This window comes from Populus nigra, chromosome 11, assembly GCF_951802175.1.
Source record: "Populus nigra chromosome 11, ddPopNigr1.1, whole genome shotgun sequence".
NCBI classification, from domain to species: domain Eukaryota; kingdom Viridiplantae; phylum Streptophyta; class Magnoliopsida; order Malpighiales; family Salicaceae; genus Populus; species Populus nigra.
The window spans coordinates 6,835,122-6,852,655 of NC_084862.1; the positions used below are offsets into that span (position 1 = coordinate 6,835,122).

Here is a 17,534-nt window from a genome sequence, read left to right on the forward strand (position 1 = left end):
CTAGGTTTGATAACTATAACTTGAAGTGTGCTTTTATTCTATTTTGTTTTTACTAAAATAGCCTTACATTTATTTTAAAATTACTCTTAGTTTTGGATAATTACTATTAGGTTTTTTTATCCATCCAATAAGTCTCTCTCTTTACCGGGCTTGGTTTAATGGACATAATTTTTAAAATAATAACAATAAAAAATGATACATAATTTTTGGAACCGACAATAATATAAGATTTTACCATTGGTTTACTAACTCTAATGCAATTTCTCTTTAAGCACCAATGCACAAAGAAATTTTATTTATTATAATATGCATAAATCGGGCCGTGAAACTTTGATTATAAGTCATTGTTATCGTTGAAAGATCTCAATAAGACGAATTCAATAACACAAAAAAATATCACCAATGATAAGCCATCTGCCACTTATGAACCGCAAGTGTGGAACACTTGGGTTACCGTTAATGACCTTTCTAGGTATTGTTAGATTCATTTTGTTGAGATCTTTCATTTGATACCTGTTATGTTGCAATCGAAGTTTCAATATATCTCTAGAGTCTTTATTTTATTTCTCTCCTTATGTGCAATCCATTTCATTATTTTTTTTGAAATGTCATGATTTTGAATAGCAACAAGCTTGAATATCATGTTTTATAGTTATAACATGTACAAACTATGTTATGTAGCCAATTATTTTTCAAAAATATGTTATTTTACTAATAATTAAAATAAAAATATGCTAATTTTTTAAAATAAAATTCATAAATAGCCACTTTTGCTAGTTCGCTAGTTTGATTCTCAATTAGTCATTCAAACTATTGACCATTACAAGAGTTTAAAAACAAACATTCTTAAAGCATAAAGTGGATTAGTCTCTTAATTCAATTATTGTTAGATTATTACAAAAATCATAACAATAAACATAGCTAAAATCAATCATGTAGAAGGATTTTTAGGGAAAATCATTTGTTTTCTTAGTTTTATTCTTACTTTGTTTAGGAAAATCTTATTCTTTATGATGTGTTTATTCTTCCTATTTAAAATAAGAATAATTCAATTTAGGAATTTTATTTTTTTCTTATACAATACTGGACTATGACTAATATAAATATTATTGTTTAGTTTTATTTTCAAAAAACAATTTGAAAAGAAAATATTCAATAATAAAATTTTAAATTAGAGTTTTTATGTGGTGACCTTATTCAACAGAATTATATATTGTTTACGTTTGTTGTCTTTCTTATGTTGTTTCTATTTATGTCAATTGGTATCAGAGCCAAATAATTTCTAGTTTTAGAGGCAAGTTGAAGAATTATCTCTTCAATTAACAAAGATGAAGAAGAGAAAACTAGAGGATCATGATCACAAATCCATAGCTAGTTTTGAGAACCTGTTTCAAAGGCATGACTATAAAAGGTATCTTCTTGATCGAGATGAATATTATAGAGATTTTGCTAATCTCTTTTATGTTGAGATAGATGTTGATTGGTATTCTCCACTAATTTATAATATTTATTTTGATGATGATTATCTTTGTAATGACAGCATAAATAATAACAATAATTATGTCATCAATATTATTTTTATTGATAAGTTAGAAGTTGAGTGTAAAAAAAATATGAAAAGTGCTCAACAAATTTTTTTTATTGATATATGTTATGATGATCCTTTTAATTACAAGTTTATTATTATCACAAAGGTAAATTTGTTTAAGAGTTATGTGGATAAAGCACATGTTGATGAAATAAGTTTGAGATTTGCAATTCATTACTTTAGAAACCAGTGAAAGATAAGTCATTTATCAATTGATGTTTCTTATACAAAGTTTAATGTGAAAGAATTGAAATTCATATCTAAAATTGTTATACACTTGAAGCAAATAAAGAAAAGAGGTTAAAGAGTATTGATTAGATATCCACGAGATTGAGACAAAAATAATTTAAACTCGATGATAAGTTCTTTTCAACTAAGGAAGACTTATGCAAGAGGATTTTTAAGGGAAGTTATTTGTTTCCTTAATTATTTTTATTCTTATTTAGTTTAGGAAAATATTTTTCTTTATGGTGTTTTCAATCTTCTTATTTACAATCAGAATCACTCAATTTAGGAATGTTATTTTTTCTTATATGGTTTAGTCCTAGGACTTATATAAATATTGTTGTTTAGTTTGAGTTTCAAAAAAACTATTTGAAGAGAACATATTTAGTAACAAAATTTTGAATTAAAGTTTTTGTGTGGTGACCATATTCAACATAATTTTGTATTGTTTGTGCTTACTGTCTTTCTTGTGTTGTTTTTCTTTATGTTAATTAATCATAACTATTTTTAATTAAAAAAAATTTTAACCAATCAATTCAATGTAAGTTGCTAACCTTTAGTTTATATTACTAATATCATTTATGCATTTAATATAATTATTCACCAACACCAACAAAATCATAACACGCAGAGATGATATTAACTAAAAAAGCATACAAAAAAAAATCAAGCTATTAGAATAACTTAGATAGGTTACCAACCTATTTTCATCTTGATTAGGTCCCAACATGTTAATAGATTCTTAATCTAATTCTTCTATTAGTTTAAGTTAACAAAATGGTTAAGTAGTAGTGTGAAAATCATGTAATTGCTTTTTATCCTCTTAAAATCCATGAATTTACTAAAAGTTTCCACGTGATATTGTAAAAATTGACTATAGAAACAAATGTCAAGGTGTTTTATTTCTTAATTTAGTTTGATCTACTGCATGGATTTAATACAATACAAAACAAGAATCTTAGAAAATCCTCAGGTTTTATTGTGGAAAAAGAAAAAAAATCATGTATGCTTGATGTTATTACTTAACAATTTTGTTATCTAAAAGCACATATCTAATTCATAATTAAATTAGAGATCAATTTGAAGATATAAGATTTAAATTTGTAGTATTAAAAATAATTAAAAGAAAAAAGACCAAAATACCAACAAAACAAAAAATAAATAGGGATTTTTTCATTTTTACGCGAAACATCATTTCCATACCTAAAGACTTCATTTATGCATATTTGGTCCCTTTTATTGTGGTGTGTACAATATCAGATGACAGATCTGACTCATGGATTAAAGGGAGTTTTAGATTAATAAAAATATGATTTGAAAGGTACATTAATCGTCACCTAATATTATGGTCACAAGAAAACCTAATAGTCTGCGAGAATTTCGATAAAGAGACTAGTTGTGCATAAGAAAAAAACATCACACTTAGTGCACCCTACCTATGATAAACTATATTATTTATTAATTGTTTTTTTTTCTAAGGTTATATTTCTACTTGTTGGTCATTTTAAGGTTCAAGAAAAGTTTTTCTCGGTGAGGAGATCCTTATCTTATTAGACTAAAACTTAACTATTCTAAAACCCAAAAATTATATAAAATACATATCCTAAATTTAAACATAATGATTTTTGTGGTGTTTTTTGAGATTCTAGTCAAATCCTAATGGATAATCACAAACTTATTATGGTGCCTATTATTTGAGTTTTTTTCATATTTTTTCAAGTATAATAAAATTCAATTTTTATTTTTTTTTATAAAATATGCATGAAAATTTTAGAATTTGGTTATATGCAAATAAATAAAAATGTATTTTTGTATTTTTTAAACAAATAATTTTTTATTTTTTGTATTTCTAAAATTTTTTTAAAAAAATAAATATTTAATATTGAGTCAGTATCTTACAATGCAAGCTTACAACCCAAAAATTAAATAAAATGGTTAGAAAACATGTGAGAAACCCATAAATAATTTTAAAATAGTCCCTAAATGTTTTCCAAACTTTTGGAAATTATTTGATGATTTGTCAAACAAAAACACAAAAAATAAATATGACATGTTTATCAAATATATTCTTAACTAAAAACCAGAGGCTTTAAAAATACTTTAAGGATAAAATATTGTGTTTTTTCTTTTGAAAATTTTAAGACATCCAAACATTATCTTAACATAAATGAAATTAGCTTAGTTATATGGGTTGGGCTTCCTGACCCAAAGACCCAAAATTATAAAAGAAGGAAAAAACATTTGAATACGCTTAAGAGCACAAAAAACACAAGGATGACCCCTGAAACGTAATCTCAATAACAACCCAGATTACATCAAACTAAAAGTACAGACATATATGAAAATAACATTCAAGTAAGATTTTGAAGCTGAATCATCACGATTAATCAATTTTATGCAAAAGACAGTTAAAGAAACGAACATCAAAAGCTATTAAATCAGTGTTTTTAAGCTAAAGACCCTAAATTAATGATCAACAAATATGCATGTATATATGTAAGAACTATCAATCAATAAAAAAGACATAAAAATCAATGACTTTAGAGAAAGTTCAACGAATGAATGCCAAACCAGAAATGCTATCAAACCTATAAATGTCTAGTAAAGGCAAAATCCAAAAGAGAAGCAAAAGGAGCCTAGAAAATAGCCTAAACTTAGTAAACAAAGTTTAAACATGCTCAAAACAATTTGCTTGAGCCATCAAAACAAAACGAAATAGAGAATTAAAGACAAAATAGTAAGCAAAGTTAAATAATGACAATAAACAAAAATAACATTTTCCTAAACATGTTTTGTTCTATTGATTAAACTCACTATTTTGAAGCTTCAACAACATATCTACAACTTTAACAAACCCAGCAAGCTAACCTAAAATACCTAAACCACAACAATTTCAAAACTTAAAATTGATTAACTAAACATCAAAGCATGCAAAACAACATTCTATGCTAACATTTGTCATTCCATTATCATATTATAACACATCAAAACAGGGCAATTAAACAAAACTTGAACATATACAAGTTATATTCAAGGCATGCTTGAAAACAAGAATCATGATTTTTAAACAACAAAATGACTTAAAAAGATGCTTAACAAACACTATAAGCAGCAGTTTCAAAGGCAAAATAAAAAGTAAAAGGGTGTGCTCATTGAACTTCACCCACTCATTGAAATTTGAAAGTTTATCTTATAAAGAGAATGTTAATTCTTTATTTGGATTCTTTATTTTTTTTTCTCTTGATTATTAGCTTCTTTTTTTTTTTTTATCACAAATTGATATACATTGCCCTCATTCCTTCTTAAAACACAATTTTTCACCTTTGCTTTAATTGTATTCTAAGTATTCTATTGATTTCAATGTATTTACTTTCTTTTTTTTCTATGTGATTTTATATATATATATATATATATATATATATATATATATATATATATATATTGTATTTAGATATTTTTAAAAAAGACAACATCAACGCCGATTCAATGAGAAAAATAAACAACAATTTTAAAATGTATGCGTTAATAGTTGAACACGTTGAAAATAAATTTAAATTCTTTTTAAAAGATATTGAAAATGCTGAAAGTAACACAAGTACATCAAATATATATATTTTTTGGATTTTCTTGAAAGGTGATAATAAAATGATGAAAAAAATCAGATTATGACACCTTTAATGGTAGTTTTTTAAGTTTAGGTTCCAAGCTTTATTTTTTTTTACATGCCAATCCTATTTTTTAAGAAATGAGAGAAAAAATAATAATAAAAAAGATGAGAGAGAAAGTAGTCGGTTGGCCACATTTCAGCTATAAAAAAATAAGTTCCTCTTGACTAGAGGAGTGCTATTGGGATGAGTTAGGACTTTCTTCTTACCAGAAAAAGTAAATTAAAGCTTAAAAAATATTTTTTTATTTGGTTATTTTTTAAAATTTTGATCAATTTAAAGGTGTTTGGAGGTTGAAAATAGTTTTAATAAAGTACTTATGGTGTTTCTTCGACCTTTTCAGGAAAAGAATGGTTGAGAAATGGGTTTTAGAGTCTAAAAACTTGTAACCTGACTTTCTAACTACCAAAAACTTTACTAGTAGATAATGAGTTGTTTGTCACTATAAACGATATGTCGCATGTTTATTCTTATTTTTTTACAGAATACCTAGTTTAACAAAAAGAAGGGGAAAGAAGGTCAAGTGCACAAGTCGAGCTAGGCATTCAAGCCCAACCTTTTAGGGTCAAGCACCTAACCTTTTTCTTAGCCCTTCAGTTTTTTTTCTTTAATTTTCATTTAAATGCACTATAATAAAATAATTAAAATTATATTTATTTTTGTTATTGTTTTTAAAAATATTACAAGTTTTTATGGTAATATTAATTAATTAGTTTTTAATTGTTATATACTTGGTATGCAAGAAGAATAAAAATTTGCTCATCAACATTAAATGAAAATAAATATCCTTTTTTGTTATTTTTAATAGAATTTTGGCATGATTTATCATGTTAATTAATTTCTTTCCTTTCAATGTTATACAAAATATCAAGGCATTATTCTAATGGTTTTTATTATTAAAATTGGCTTTTGAGATCTTTATAAATTTGTATTTAAAAAATATTGCTTCTAATTTATTTTTTTAAAAAAACAGGTTTATGTTAGAGAGTTTAGATATAAGAGATTTATTTTCCCTACTTATTTCAATTATTTCATATTTTTATGAACCTTTATTTTAATTTTGTTGCCTTTAATTCCAAAAAATGTGGTGCTAATAAAAAATATTTTATTTAAACATAAATAAATACATGAATAAGAAAAGAATAATTCATGTTACAAAATGTATTTTTTTTGTCTAGAATTTAAATTGTTGTCTTCCGTGTAAATATATATTTTAATTGTAAAATAACTAAATAAGTTTTCTTTTTTTACAACTCACAACATCACATGGGAAAATAACAAGCACAAAGGAATTAAAATAATATCATTTTTGGTATGCAAAATTGTTCATTTGCCTAAACTCACCGTGGACAACATTATTCCATGAACAATTCTATTTTTAAAAATTTTCATTATTGTCAATAAACTTTTTTTTTTCCAAATTCATCCTTGCATGTTTTGTTTGGTGATATTTCATTTGTTGAGATTATCTACTTTTTTTTTTCACATTCAATGAATTCAAAGTGTTTGACAACTTTTTAAATTTAATTAGAGACCAATTTAATTAAATAAAAATTAAATTTACAGTATAAAAAACAAGTATAAAAAACAATTAAAAGAAGAAGAACCAAATAAAACAACAAACAAATAGTCTTTCATTTCATGCAAAAAAATTCATTTTTCATCCAAAAAGTCTACATTTACACCTTTGTTATTCTTCTGATTTTAAGATTTTATATTTAGGTCACTTCATTTTTATTTTGTTTTAGTTTTATTTTTTAGTTTTGGGATAGAGGAGAAAAGGGCATATTAATAGGAAGGTGACCACATTCTAGATTAAAAAAAAGGGGTAAAATTGGTATTAACAGGTGTATCTTGCCTAAAATTCATTTTTTATTTAATTTGATTCTAGATTTTTTGACATATAGATTTTTTAAAGAATATTTTGAATTTGAAGATGAATTTAATAAAATTCTAATAAAGTTCTTAGTATGCTTACTGTGTGTTTCAAGTTTTTTTTCTTTCTAAAAAAATAGGTTTCTAGATTCTAAAAACTCAACCCATCTTTTCAACCACTTCACCAGTCAACGACAAATATTATATATATATATACACACACACACACACACACACATACACACACACACACACACACACACACACACACACACACACGGCAGACAACATTTATTTTGTTAGCTTAATTTTTTTTTTTAAAAAAAAGGGGAAAGACACGTGCTGGCCTAGCCTTCTAGACGTCTAGACTTTCTTATATCACGATAAACACACTGGCCCACCCTTCCAGCCCCATTCACCTACCTCTTTTTACATTGCTTTTTAGATTTTTTATTTGTTTTTTTCCTTAGGTTTTGAATAAATAAAATAATTAAAATTATATTTAAAATATTATTCAATCAACTATATCATTCAATTTTGCCATAATTTTCAAATAAAATTACAACTTTTTTTGAATCAATTATTATAAACCTAATATCAAAAAACTTTTTAAAATGTGATTATAAATATTTGATAAAAATAAACTTTCTAATTTTTAATTTGTTATTTTAAATTATAATTTTTTAACAAAATTTTCTTAGATAACTACGCAAAATATTGATTTAATGTTTTTTATTCAAACTTTTCCAAATCATTATAACTTTTATTATTAAAAAATACATTAAAAAAAATTTCTATTATACAGATCAAAATTTAAAACCCTACTAAACGTATGCTGCTGCAAAACAGTGAAGTTTAAACATTTATCAAGGAAAACCTCAATCCAGAAACCGCACCATCAACTTAATCTTTTCTGTCAGCAACGAGGAGAAAACCTTGCCAGTCAACAAAATCTCAATTTATTTTGACATGAAATCTACAAAACATTGACCTTGTAGAACACATTCATTCAGAGTGACAGATTGTAATTCTTACATTCTTTCCAGACAAACAAACATATATAGTTGCAAAAGCAGTGCATGGGCCATCCACTTTGAATCATTCATAGGACAGAACAAAGAAAATGAACGACTTCTCAACCTTGCTATACATGAGGGACTTAATATAGTGTTTGATTATTTTTCTGAAACATAAAAGGCATGCGTTTGGTTGAAAACACAATGACAATAAAATAAGTTCATCCATAAAACAATTTCAGAGTAGATTTTTGTACAAAGAAGATAACATAACTCTAGAAACAATATTTATTATTTTTTATCCCTAATAAATGCATGCATGGAAAAAGCTCTTAATTTCAAAATTATCAATCCAAGACATGCAGAGATAAAATCAATTATTATCATAATTTTAACCCCCGACTCGGGACTCGGGACAAGAGTCAAGAGGGTCAACAAGGGTTAAACAAAAAAAAAATCAGAACATCACCATTTTGACCAATTTTATTTAAAAAAATTCAACGAGTTTTTTGACTCGGTTTTTACCTTAGGTCAATCGAATCACAGGTCAACTTAGGATTTGGTCGGGTCAAACCAAGTCAATCCTTCCACTATTTTTCTTAAACCCAGATCTACCCAAGCCCTAGATCAGCAAAGTCTAATCAACCCCGCCAGGCTAATCGAGGTTCTACAACTAGAGTTATTATACTACACTCAATATAAACTAAATTAAAAAATAATAATATCTAATTATTTTCTAAAATATGTATTTTCATATTTTATTATGTCTTATACACCATCAACCAAACAAAACAAGATTCAGAGATTGTTGCTCTATCTTGTACACCTTTGTTCTCTCCTATGTCTCACTATCTCCGCCTCTTCTTTTCCGAGACAGTAACCATTTAGCTATCTAAGTGCAGAATCATATTATTATTTTTGTCAAAGTATTACTTCCTCTCTTGAGTTTTCCACCATCACTATAGAAACTCTGAAATAGTTTCCACTATAAACAATGGGGCATGACAATGAAGTTCCTTAGAGAATATTTAGTTGAGTCTCATACAAGTTCAAAAGAAAAATTATAGCCCAACAACAACTACTTAAATGGGAGTTTAGTGAAGTAATTGAATATCTACATATACACCAAGGAGCAATCATACGTGCATACATACATATATATTAGAGTGTATGTGAGCTTGCTTTACCAGTCCTGCAGACCACCAAGAGCACTATCATTGAAATAAAAGTTCCAGGTGATCAGAAACCACCTTCAACCATCGACCACCAACCTCCATAACTCTAAGTTCTTTTATTTATTTATTTTGTGTGTGTGAAGACAGGTTAAGAAAGCAAAAGGATGCAGATAATCACACAAGTATAAAGGATACCAAAAGGAAACAAAAAACAATAATAAATGAAAATCAATCTGCCATACTATCATTATCACCTTAGTTAAGAACTACAGAAAACCATTACTTGTTTCCCAAAGCTAGAAACTATGATGGATCTATATGTGATCCACCTAGCTTGAATGTATTTGATCATATATTAGAGTCATCCCCTCGGGGCATACCTGTGAAGGATTTCGTAGAAGACTTAAATGATCCAAAGTGCAGACAATATCCTAATTAGTAGCCAGCCCTCTTCTCCAGTCAAGATGATTTTGAACTTCCTTCCCCAAAATTACTGAAAATAATCAAAATCGATAAATAAAATAATCCATATTATGACCCACAATCAAATATCTTCTAAATTCCTGTAGCAAACATCATAGAGAAATATTAACATGCATTCTGAACATTATTACACTTCCACCACAAGATAAGCAATATTCTATTCTCACAAACGGTAATGCACAATCAACAAGTCAAGCTACGCAGATGATTATCATAATTTCAAAAGAAATAACAACATAGTGAACTTCACGTGTTTGGAAGCCTACTCCTAGTCCGTGGACTGGATATTGAATTTTAAAAGTGTGAATAACAGCTCAACAAGCTACAAGATTCCATTCCTTTTAGTCTATTCATTCACAGACCAACAGACCATTCCTTCCAGCTGCCCTTACTAGACTAGGCGACATTCCTAAGGCACCAAAGAAAGGCTATTCAATTACCATCGAGAAGGAGAAAGAAGAAGAAACTTTCCCTCATCCGTAGCAGCGACTGCCTAGCTTCCTTGCCTGGCAGCACACTGCTACGCTGGCAATCGTGGCTAATTTCATGCTTATCAATTGCCAACTAGTGATTTTAATTGCACACACAGCTAATAACATCATCATCATCACAGTATAGGAAACAAAATCCAAGATTTAACCAAATCAGAAAAGAGCAGCAATAAATTTTGGAAAACACCCATATGACATCAAAGATTTTAAAAAAAAATTATTTCACAACACCATCATCCTCAAAAACATAACATCATCCAAACACCACAAACATACCCAGAAACCAAAATAAAGGGAAAAGATACAATTAACAACAACAACAACAGCAACAACAACAACAATAATAATAATTACTATTATTATTGTTATTATTTCTTGTAATAAACTTCACTTCTTGTGGCTTCCTTTAACACCAGGACGAGGTTTGGAAGAATCAGCAACATGAACAGCATGAAGATTGGCAAGCTTGTCTTCCTCAAAAGGGAGTTTTGGGTGTCGAGCATCATGATGGATCTGCATGGTTTTAATATCAGGGGCTGTTATCTTGCAGTGAGGACACTCATATTTGGCATGACCTCCTTTTTCTTGTCCTGTCCTGTCTGCTTGCCCTGCTTTTCCTCCACCTCTGTTTGTTGTCGCCGCATCTACTTTTGCAGCAATCTCCTTTGCTGTGTGCTTCTTTGGCTTAGCCTTTCCTGTCATAATTGCTTCGCTTTGATTTATTGGGCTTGAATAAATGGCGAAAACCCTAGAGGAGAAGGGGGAGGAGGAACTTTGCTTTTTAAGAGGCTGTCTTGAGCGTGAGGGCCGGGGATATTTATACAAAAACTAAAACAACTAATGTGTTTCACAGGGCACATAGTTATTTCATATATTATTTTATACTTAATAATTTAAGTTTCATAGGATGCTTTCAAAGGTAATGTAAAATTTTTCGCGTGACATATTTACTATTACAAATCTAAATAAAATAAAAGAATTTTTTTAATTTTTAATTTACATGGTGTAATATTTAAAATATCTTTAAAAATTATTATTTTTTTTAACAATAAAAGCCCATGCGCTTTTGGTTTTTATTTTTTTCTTAGCATAATATAGTTACTAAAGTGTTATTAGAATCAATTAATCTAAAATTAAAATTAAGATCTTTTTTGTTTTTTTATTATGTATTTTTTTGTTAACATTTTAAGGGGCAGGGGCAATTTAACATTTGCATGGATTAAATTAAAAAAAAAGAAAAAAACTATTGGTGTGTGTGATGCACACACCAACGTGTGAGAACCAGCTATGCTTTTTGAACGGCACATACAACGTTTATTGGTAGCCGAACACCATATTTGAGGTGGAGTTTAATGTGTCTTGCCTATCCCTTCACGGTGGTCTGGTTCGCATAGCCACTACACATATGATGGAGCTCCGATGATATTTTTTTTTTCTCCTCTTTTCTTTCTTTCTCGTGAGCCTTAAAAAATGTACAGCCCTGGCAGAAAATCAAAAGTATTTTAATTGTTAAATTTTTCATATTTGGTTTTTATTTTTTAAATTATATCAAATTTTTTTCAATTTGATCATATGGCTTTTGATTTCTATATAAAATTTATCATTTTATTTTATGATGTTACATGTTTAACCCTCAATATTTTGATTTCTAATTTAGATTCTTGGCTCTTTTATCAAATTTTAATATCTTTTCAATTTCATCCTTGAATCCATGATCTTATTTTTAATTTTTTTTTCATATTTGATCTTCATTCTCTTTATTTTTATTTTTTGTTTTGAATTCTTTTATGAATTTTATTTTTCTTTTCAAATTTTCCCTTCAATTCAATATTTAAGAATATTTAATGTTTGGCTCTAAATATTTTGATTTCTAATTTTGATTCTTAACCCTTTTTTAAATTTTAATTTGTTTTCAATTTCATCCTTAAATTCAAAATTTTGATTATTTTTTTTTAATTTGGTCCTCATTCTTTTTATTTTCATTTTTTATTTTGGATTCATTTGTTAATTTTCAGTTTTGCCCTTCAATTCAAAATTTTAGTGTATTATCTCAATTTGTTTTTTTCAAATGAGGTCTTTATTCTCTTAATTGCTATTTTTTATCCTTATTTTTTTTTATTTCATCATTCGACATTTAATTTATTGGATTTGGTCTGGTTTTTCCCATTATTTATAGGCCTTACTCGAGAGTCAATCTAGGACAACTATCGGGTCACGGGTCAAATGGGTTGACCCAAGTCAACCAAATCTTGTTGTTTTATTAAAAAAATCAAAATAATACCATTTTGAAAAACAAATAAAGGAAAATAGTCAATGAATTTTGACCCTGTTTTGACTAAATTTGCCTCGAGTTAACCAAAACATGGGTCAACCTGGGTTTTTTACTGTTTAATACTGAATCAATTCTCCTCCAATTTCTTTTGAAACTTGGCTTGGTCTAAGCCGCAAGTCACTTAGGTCACGTGTCAACCTATCAGGTCGTGCTAAGTTTTAAAATGGTAGTTTTCCAGATGTAGTGCTTATAGTTTAGTCACTAGTTATGGTCATGAATTTAGAAAGTTAACACGGGTTGACGTTGTTTTCTTTCTCAATTACATCCTTCGATGTTTTTCATTTTAAAAAATGAACTTTGTTATTTTCTTTGGTTTTCTTTTCTATTAGGTTGTCTTTATCTTGTGATTTAGGTGAGAGGTTTGTCCTGGTGGCCTATTTTTTTAGGTTGCTTTTTTTTTATCTCCTTTTATTTTGTCCTTCAAATTTTGATTTTTTTTATAATTAATTTTTTTTATTATATTGGATTATCTCGTTTGTATGATCCTACTCACAAGTTTTTTGATGACCTCACCCGATTTTGCGGATGCTTTGTTTTTTAAGATTTTTTTCATTATTTTTTTTCTATTTCATCCTTCAACATCTTTATTCTTGGGGATTAGTAATCATTGTTGTTTTTTCTTTCAATTCTCTTTCTATGATGTCGAGTTGTGGGGTTTTTTTTCATTCTTTAAAATACACTAATAGCGCTTGAGCATTGTTTTTTTTACACTATAAAAAAATTAGTTCGGCCCGCAACGAAGTGTTGGCCAACTATCTAGGTTCTTTCTATATAATTTATATATATAGCCAATAAGGCTTATCTACTCGATTGTTTGGGTTGTGAGTGCTATGATATGTTAAAGGTTTCGAGGTGTCACCTATATGTTGCGATATCACTCATTGTAAGCTTTATTAGTTTTTAGAGTTTAGGCCAACCAAGATCAAACTCTTGGCTAAGTTATGTTTATGATCTAGAAGATGATAAAATCATAGCCTAAAAATTGACAATATTATCAAGTGTTACCCGTATTAATTTATTCATTTAAATGGATGAAATAAAAAATTTAATTGATAATAAGATTGTGATAATCTTGTGATCAAATAAAATGGGGGTTTTATATGAAAAAAACAAAATCAGCAAATTTCAACAATATTTATTAATTATAAGTCCTAATACAAATAAAAAAATGTTTATATTAAAGGTAACACTATAATATTCATAACAAACTAGAGAATTGAAACTAAATGGTAAACCATAAATTTTCAATTCAAGTAATAAATCTAAAGTTTATATTGATTGAAATTGGTGTTGATATATTATGTTTCATTATCAATCTATTGTTTTTTTAATATGTGTTTTTCATTACTTGAAAATCATAAAGACTTCACACCTATAAATGATGTAGCCGAGAACGAAAAATAACGAAATTTATTACAAGTCAAAACCCTTAAAGAATAACAACACTATAACTATAAGGAAACTTTTAAAATACCTAATTTTATTCATCAATGTCTCCACTTGCTAAAAGTCTATTACAATCATTTATAGAAAAAAAAACTAGAAAATCATAGTAATATTGAAAAAGAAAAAAAAAACTAAAACAAACTATTCCCTTCAAATAGAATGAGAGCATTTTTGATTTTGTACCACCATGGCTAGCTTTGCATGTCCTTTCTTGGCTATATCCTACGAATGATTAAGTTTAGCTTACTGCTAATCCTAAGGTTATGTCTTTCTAGACATCATAAGTCAAGTAGGTTTGACACACACACACACACACACACACACTCTCTCTCTCTCTCTTACTTTCTCTTAGGTTATAAAGCTTTTTTGAAAAAACTAAAGAGAGTATAAGAGAAGGGAGTTTTAGAGAGAGTATAGTTGTAAAGTAAAAGGAAACGAGTCACACAGATTGACTATCATTATTAGAGTTTTTTTTTAAGGATAATAGCAATCAAAGCTTGAAGTTTTAAACTCTTCTTTTTAGGTCTTCAAGTTTTATAGCTTAGAAGCTTTTAGTTAATGTTTAGGGTTTCCATAAGCCTTATGATCTTTGGCTACCCAGTCTTGTTGATACCTTTATATTTTCATCATTTTTGTCTAGATACCAGTATTTACCTTTTTATCATTTATTTCTTGATTCTAAGTTTCTATGTGTGTGTGTGTGTGTTGATGTTTTATATGTATTGATTCTCATCGAGAAACTGGTATGATCTAAAACTTGTGCATGTTTAAGTTATGTTGGATTGAGTGATTTTATGGTATTGATGGCCTAAAAGGGCAAGGCTTACCCTTAGTAAGCAAAAAAATTAAAGAAAGATTACATTATGGTTCATTTGGCTAAATGAAGGCTCTTTTTATACCCTTTATGTGAGCTATGTTATTAGGTTCACTGTCTATTACCCTTTAAAAGTTATGTATTATGTTTCTTTTATTGACAATCATGACTAGGTATATTGGGTTTTCCTTTAATGGATTACTAGTGTCTAATTTTTTATACCTTTACATTGATGATGTTGGATGTTGGTTGAGGAATGTATGCACTATTATTCAAAGATTGTCTAATTTTGTTTAAAAGGTCAGCCTTATGCCAACCAAGGTAGATCTTTTTAAAGATCTATATATTCCTAAGTCTCATAATACTTTCAAACTTTATTTCTTGTTTTCCAAAACTGCATTTGTCTAAGACCCTTATAATAGCTCTCATATTTTATTTATTATGTTCTTGACTATTTATTCTCTATTAAATCATCAAGTTGGTGCTCAAAAATATAATTTGTATAAAACAAGGTTTGTTTTTTAGTTGTGTACTCTCATTTTTCAACCCAAAAGGCATCAAAATCATTCACTCATGCATATTAAGCATTGAAACAAATTTACAAGGCTTATTGGGTTTCGACCCGTATTAAAAGGCCTATTAGGCCAACATTCAAAACTTAAAAAAAAAATATAACCTATCATGTTTTTTAAAAATTATATCAATTTTTTTGTTATTCACTCTAAATATCTAAGGTTAAATAGACTCCATGTAAGGTATTATCTTACATATTAATGAGTAATCTTCTTTTTATTTTCAAAAGTTATACCTAAAAATAACTTTGATTATTCACTCTTAGCATTTAAAGGTATATGAGCTCTATATGGAATATCTTGAACACTAAAAGGAGTAACACCATTCTCCCCATTTTCAAAGTAATAAAATGAACCTTGAGGTTTCTAAAGACAACATTCACCAAATAATAGAAGTATTGGTTGTTTTCTTGAAAAAAGTTCACACAATTAATGTCTAATGATAAATAAACAAAATAAAATGGAAATCACATAAAATAAAATGATTGACAAGTAATATACCACAAGAAGATGAAAGGTCTTTATCAAAACTTTGTCCAAAAAGGACCTTCATGTCACTAGATTATTTTGAATAGAACAAAGGCATATAATCTTCATTCAGCAAATATTTACAAGGAACCTCATTGAAGCATCATTCATGGACACTTCCTTGGATTTAGTTGGGTTCACTGAGGCTAATATAAGCCAACTAATCATTCACTTACATGACCTAATCAACAATTAGTCACAAGTCGTGAACATGAGAGACCAATTTTAAAATTGTCAATTCATCAAGTATTACCAAAAGATAATAACCGAGAGTGATAAAAATAAAACAGACCATAGAATGACTAGGCTTGAACTTTCAACCAAAGGTTTAATTCACATTAGTAGCTCTATTATCACCTATATAGATAAACCATCAAAAAGGTTTATTAAATAAATTATTATTATGATATTTCAAACTATATAGCCAAACAAATGTTTGATTATTTAGTTTAAAAAATCCATAGTCATTCAAAGCTCTATTTCTTAATGGTCTTCACTGTTTAAGAAAAGTAGAGGTGATGTTTATTAACTTCTAGAAAGATATACATTTTTCTTCATGATTCATGGCTTCAATCTTTATAGAGACCATATTAGTTTTCGCCTTGATATTTCCCTTATCAGCTTTAATTAGTTTTTCTCTTATACAATTCACGTTGACTTATTATGATTAAACCTAGAGAGAAGCATTTTTAAAGGACTAGTTAACTTGTTGGACAATTGAATATTTAGTCTCCCATAATTCTCTTTAACCTTTAAAAGATTATTAGATAGTCTTACAGTTATGTAACACTTTTATTTCAACATCTTTAATACTAATAAAAGGATTAATATCCTTCTATAACTATGCCAAAACTTCCCTTGCACTATGATCCGATGAATCTTTGAAATCTAAGGAAAGGATATCCTTTATGAGCTATTTTAGTCTATCAATAAAGGCTTTATTACCTAGAAAACTGTCTTCTAGTATAAAAATGGTCACAACCTTTTTAATATTCTATCTTCTAATGTAATAATGGTCATAATCTCTTTGATATTAGCTAGTAATGAATCTTTTATCTGGTCATTTTCCTTAAGAATTGTTTTAAAAGATTAAATGTCCATTAGTGGAGGAGTAAAGATTTGAGAGAGTAGGATATATAAAGTTCCCTAATACAAGGAACAAACATTTCTATCAATATTAAAAACATAAAAATGAAAATTCTTTCTTTAAGTAACCATAAAGACTTACATATTAGCTTGAATGAATCACTATAAAAGGTTGATATGGTATCATAACATCTTTCTTTTAAAAAAGAGATGTAGAAGCATTGATATAATGGTCTTT

The 17,534-nt window shown here is 27.7% G+C and overlaps 1 protein-coding gene across 1 annotated transcript; it reads right to left on the reverse strand.

Moving 5' to 3' along the window:
• Positions 1-9,762: 9,762 nt before the first annotated feature.
• Positions 9,763-11,347, reverse strand: LOC133668738 (protein METHYLENE BLUE SENSITIVITY 1-like). The gene is made up of 2 exons (XM_062088717.1): positions 10,910-11,347; positions 9,763-10,037 (listed from the first exon to the last, which is right to left on the reverse strand). Exons 1-2 carry the CDS (start codon positions 11,218-11,220, stop codon positions 10,004-10,006), a joined length of 345 nt encoding a protein of 114 aa, XP_061944701.1. The 5' UTR covers positions 11,221-11,347; the 3' UTR covers positions 9,763-10,003.
• Between the last annotated feature and the right edge of the window lie 6,187 nt (positions 11,348-17,534).

Bases quoted from the DNA above. Each gene is read 5' to 3' on its own strand.
- LOC133668738 (XM_062088717.1), bottom strand. From the start codon at position 11,220: ATGACAGGAAAGGCTAAGCCAAAGAAGCACACAGCAAAGGAGATTGCT. The intron at 10,038-10,909 runs GTGAAGTTTATT...GATTATTTTCAG, and splicing joins GTTAAAGGAAGCCACAAGAA to TAATTTTGGGGAAGGAAGTT.